The sequence below is a fragment of the Crocuta crocuta genome, unplaced genomic scaffold (genome assembly GCF_008692635.1).
Source record: "Crocuta crocuta isolate KB4526 unplaced genomic scaffold, BGI_CrCroc_1.0 scaffold224, whole genome shotgun sequence".
In the NCBI taxonomy this organism is placed as follows: Eukaryota; Metazoa; Chordata; class Mammalia; order Carnivora; family Hyaenidae; genus Crocuta; species Crocuta crocuta.
In genome coordinates this window covers 1644112-1649495 of record NW_027529545.1, presented here as the reverse complement: position 1 = coordinate 1649495, position 5384 = coordinate 1644112, and the positions used below count along the sequence as shown (strand labels likewise).

The 5384-nt window shown below is 43.5% G+C and overlaps 1 protein-coding gene across 1 annotated transcript in view; it reads right to left on the bottom strand.

Annotated features, from left to right (window-relative positions):
- Window positions 1-331: 331 nt before the first annotated feature.
- Window positions 332-5384, bottom strand: part of MSL3 (MSL complex subunit 3) — a gene marked incomplete at its 5' end in the record, with an annotated part of 12829 nt that continues 7776 nt past the window's right edge. The window contains 3 exons of the mRNA XM_077761394.1: window positions 332-1132; window positions 2250-2334; window positions 2749-2848. Of these exons, the coding sequence (XP_077617520.1) occupies window positions 1033-1132; window positions 2250-2334; window positions 2749-2848 (285 nt within the window). The remainder of the gene's footprint in view (window positions 1133-2249; window positions 2335-2748; window positions 2849-5384) is intronic.

Below are 5384 nucleotides of genomic sequence, written 5' to 3'. Positions count from 1 at the left end.
TTGGGAAGCATCCTGGGGGAGAGGGAGGCACACGGGAGACGCTGACGAGGATCACGAGGGTGACTCAGAGACCGTCAGCTGGTAATGACAGAGGAGGACAGATGTGTTGGCCCGGCCCAGCCCAGAGGGCAGCAACAAGAGAGCAAAAAGCTACGCCAACTCCCAGTAGCCACCTTCTGGTCAGGCCACCAAGTGGGGCAAAATCAAAGAGGGACAGAAAACGAAAGGCCTTAACACAAAAGGCACGGAGGTAAAACAAAAAGTTATTAGTCAAGAGATTACCTCACTGTTCCTCTGTAACAAAAAAAGAGGCCAAGACCAGAGTGAAAACTCTTGCTTCTTTGCAACAAGATGGGCAACACTTTATTTAGATCACCAAAAATAAGGTTTTCCAGAAAGGGAACCATAACATTACACAACAAAGTATAGCTGTAAAATCTCAAACAAGAGAGGCAACACTTTATTTAGATCACCAAAAATAAGGTTTTGGAGGAAAGGAACTGTAACAAGGAAATGTGTGGCTCTAAATTTTCTTTTGCCATCGATACCAATTCCCTCTAAAACATTTTGGGACTACTTTGTGATTTCCAAGCAAAACTAAAATTTGTTGGACAGAGTTGTTGAGCCTCGTCAAAAGAACGAAAACAGTTTGGAAAACATTTTGCTTAATGCTAATGAATAATTAAAAAACGTGGTCATTGCTAACAAATAATTCCAACATCTACTAAAATAGCCTACACATACTTCTGTTAATGTTTCACTGTGAACACAGCTGTTCTTTAACCGCTGTCACAGGCGACATGCAGTGGCAAGGGTCAGATGTTGGAGGCCGTTCAGCACCCAGGAAGTAAACCTTAACAGAAATAACTACAGTATGTAAGCAACTCAAACAAACGGGCCCACCTCTGCCAGCGGCCCCAGGGTGGCTGTTGTGTCAGCCCTGGAAAGAAGGTCCACCAACTCCCTAGACCTTCACTGCGAACCTAGAGCATAAAGCTAGACACGAGATGTTTTCCCGGAACCATCAAAACTTCAATAAATCGCCCTAGGGTTCTTGGTGCTATAGTGTGCCTCACAGGCAGCGACATAGGCAGACTCTGGGAAGAAGTCATCGTGGTATTCTGCCAAAAACCTGGAAAAAGAAAAAAATGGCCCTGATGATCATTACAGTGAGGATGAAAAAGCAGCAAATAAGATTTTCACTTGCCACCACTGTAACACTTCACCCCTTTTTGGTATTCCAAAGAAAAAAAAACGAATATAATTTTGATTTCTATATACTGATTACTTTCATTGCACATATCTGGCTTCTATAGTAATTGCCATTTCATCAGAATCCTTCCACTATCAAGTGTGCGAACAGAAATAGAACCTAAACTCCACTAGGTGGCAGGCTTCAGTATACAAACGCTTCCTCCAAAAAAGGGCTCTGACTACTTCTACATTTTCATGGCACAAAAACAAATGATAGGGGCACCGGGGTGGCTCAGTCAGTAGAGCACCTGACTCTTGTTTTGGGCTCAGGTCATGATCTCTAGTTCGTGAGGTCAAGCCCCGTGTTGAGCTCTGCACTGACCGCATGGAGCCTGCTTGGGATTCTCTCTTATGTGCACTCTTTCGAAAATAAACAAACTTAGGGGTGCCTGGGTGGCTCAGTCGGTGAAGCGTCTGACTTCGGCTCAGGTCATAATCTCATAGTTCTTGGGTTCGAGCCCTGTGTCAGCTCTGCGCTGATAGCTAGCTCAGAGCCTGGAGCCTGTCTTCAGATTCTGTGTCTCCCTCCCTCTCTGACCCTCCCCTGCTCACACGGTCTCCCTCTCTCTCTCAAAAATAAATTACAAAAACATTAAAAAGTATTTTTAAAAAAATAAACAAACTTAAAAAAATAAACACAAAAATCCAACCTGTAGATGCTAATATTTAGGATCACAGACACACAACAAAAAAGTCTAATACTTAAGGTACTTCTAAACAGAAAATGTAAAACTAAATTACTATCAATCTTAACCACTTCTACTGTAAAAATTTAACTTTCTATTCACATAGTTACCCAAATGGATTCTTCTAGTGAGACATCAAAAATGTTACCTCAATACAATGAATATCCTGGACTCAGAAAACAGATAAATTACAGAAAAAAAAGGCCAACACCCCAATGTTACGATTANTAGCTCCCGTGTCTGATAGGCAGAAGTTCAGAAAAGATATATAAAATATAAATTAATAAAAGAGATAAGAAATAAAAATACCTAAGAAAGAGATCAAAGTGCTTCAGTAAAGCCTTCAGATTCTTCTCAGAAAAGGACATCTTTCCAAGGATTTCTGGAAGTTTCACTGTATTAAAAACAAAACCCAAACCCTTTACAATCAGCAGACTCTGGCAATGAATAGGACACATCTACATTATCAGATAAAACCAAAAAGTCTTACTGAAAACAGGGTAGAGGCACAAATGGTACAAACACCATTTTTATGAAATTTAAGGTTCATTCAGTGCCTTTTTTAAAAAGGTCATTTTTCTGTGATTTTTCTTAGACCCTCAAAATTACCACAAGCGATACATAAAATCAACAAGGGCATTAAAACCGAAGTGGAGGAGGGGGGCCTGGCTGGCTCAGCTGGAGCAGTGTGACTCTTGATCTTGGGGTCATGAGTCTGATTATTTGAAAAAATAAATAAACCTAACAAAAAAAAAACCCCAAAGTGGGGGGGGAAAGGAAGAAGAAAGCATGGACTAGGATTTCTTACCAAACAATCGTAGCAAGTGTTGTGCCCCATAAATGTAAGAGGGTGGAGGCGGCTGGTCACTTGGGGGGTAACTATCCGGTACAAGTTTCCAGGAGAGGACCTGGGAAAAGCATGAATTGCATGAATTATTGTCTATGAACACTGTCACCAAGAGATCTCAAAATCTGGAAGCGCGGCGGAAATACACATGCTGTGAGGTTCTCAGTCTCGCACACAGTGTCACACTCTCACTCCCAAGCTTCCTGTCCCTGTGGTGCCGCCTCACGAGTTGCTTCACAGCTGGACCAGAAAACGGGAGTCAATAGGAACAACACACCAATGCAGAAGTTTGAAAGCCACCGCTCTAACTTTCCCACGAAGCCCTTAAAGGGCATGCTCTCAGCATATAGAAGAGTATAATGCTTTATGTCAAAGAAAACCAAAAAGTACAAAATAACAAAGTTCAATAGAACACTTGCAAAAAATACACAATATTAATGTGTAGGATATGTAAATACAGAAAAACCACCAAGAAGTATATACCAAAATGTTAAATGTTCATTTCTTACTGGTGGAATTATGATTCAGGGAGTTTGGGAGGATAAAGGTAAGTGCTTCCCATAGAGATTAGATGTCAGCATGGATCTTATAGTTTCCTATCGTACCATTTTCAAAATACTTTTGCCTTTTAAATCAATCACATGAGGATCTACCTTCCTTGGCAACATGGGGATACTTCTAATCACCTAGAAAGTCAAGAATAAATTGCATGTAGAGGAAAAAATATGGCTCTATGCCAGAACGAATACAAGCTTATGAAAATAAAGTGTGTAGGAGGAGGGGAGCCTTAAAATTATATTAAATATTTGATTTCCTAATTCTCAGCAGCTACTACCTATAAATTAGCTATAACTATTTGGTCACTTCATTCCTTTTCCTTTACTGAAAATCCTGCTATGTTAGAGAATGATACGGTAAAAAGTAACCCAAACATGTTTTAAAATTTTCTAATTTCCTAATATATTATTAGGAAACTAATCAGAAACTAATCTGACCCACCGAATCAAGTGAAAATAGACTTCAACCCTGGTAATTCATTTCTTTACCTTCTTTCTGAATATCAGAACTGCGGATGGATATCAGGCTTTTATGAAAGTCAGAGTTGTATCGAAAAGCCCTCTAACAAGGGGCGCCCGGGAGGCTCAGTTGGTTGAGCGTCCGACTTTGGTGCAGGTCATGAGCTCACGGTTTGAGAGCGTCGGGCTCTCTGCTGTCAGCAGAGCCTGCTTCAGATCCTCTCTCTCCCTCTCCCTCTCTCAAAAACTAACATTTAAAAAAACAAAAAAACAAATGAAAGCTCTCTGATGAGATTCTGTAGAAATACTGTTGGAAATTATAGAACTATGCTACCGAGTTGCTGCTTTGTCTTTTGGGATCTGTCAAGTTTAATCTGGAAATAGCAGGAGGAAATCTACAAGACAAAGCATAGGATGCCAGAACCACCCCAGAAAGGCTGGGGTACTCCATTTAGCACGATGACACTGGAGAAGCTCATGAATCGCCCCACGCCCCTGCAGGCTCCGTGCTAAGGTCCCAGCTTCGGCTTTGGCCTCACCTGCCCCACCCATCTGTGGTGCAGATCACCGAGGGCGGCGATGTGGTTTCCACATCATCATTCCACGCCCCGCACCTCAACCTGTGGTGCACACAACCGAAACTCGGGAAGCGTCCTGACAGTGACACTTGAAGTTAATGTGGAGGAATCTGCAATCACCGGAACCGTGACACACACGAGTGTATGAAAGCAGGCCATTCGCTAGTTAGCGGGCAGCCTGCCTCACTCACACACCTGCACCCGTCAACGCGGCGTATCCCCTTCTATTAACTGAAGGTAAAGTTCACGGAGGAGAACAGGGTTCTAGCAGAGGGAGTCTCAGCAGGGGCGTACAGAGAACCACCTGTGAGTACCGATGAGCAAAGTGTGCACCCAGACCCTCCCCCGGGGCAGGGCAGGTCAGCGAGCAGCAGTGGCAGAGAGGCTCAGGTGATTTGGATGCAGGGCTTTCATTAAAACACGCTGAGACAGAGCCCCTTACGAAGGTGGGAATTCACTAAGGTCTCACGAGTCACTGCTGAGAGCTGTCGCACCGTAGTCCAACCACTGACTGGAAATCCTGCTCTAGCAGCGCCTGCAGCTGGACCTACGGCCACTAGATGGGGGCCTCGCATTGCTCACCTGCTGGGAATAGTCCCGTGCCTTTTCAAAGAAACAGGACTCCCCTTCTGCAGGCTCTGGCTGAGAAGCAGGACTTTAGGGACTGCTCCTCCCAAGAATTTCCTAATCTTCCCTCAACGTCATTGTAAAACAAATTAAGTTTTCTAGCTTGTCTATCAAGGGCCAGCCAACTAAGGCCCTGTGGCAAATCCAGCCCAACGCCCTGGTGCTAAACAAGGTTGTTGTATTTTTCAATGGTCAATACAATCACACGAATAATATTTCATGGTGTGGAAATCACATGGAATTCAATTGCTGGTGTGCATGAACGAACCGTGGGGACACACAGCCAAACCCTTTCACCTGTGAGTGGTCCGAAGCCCTCTCACACGACAGCAGAGCTGGCTAACCTCGAAAGAGACTGTATGGCACACGACCCTAA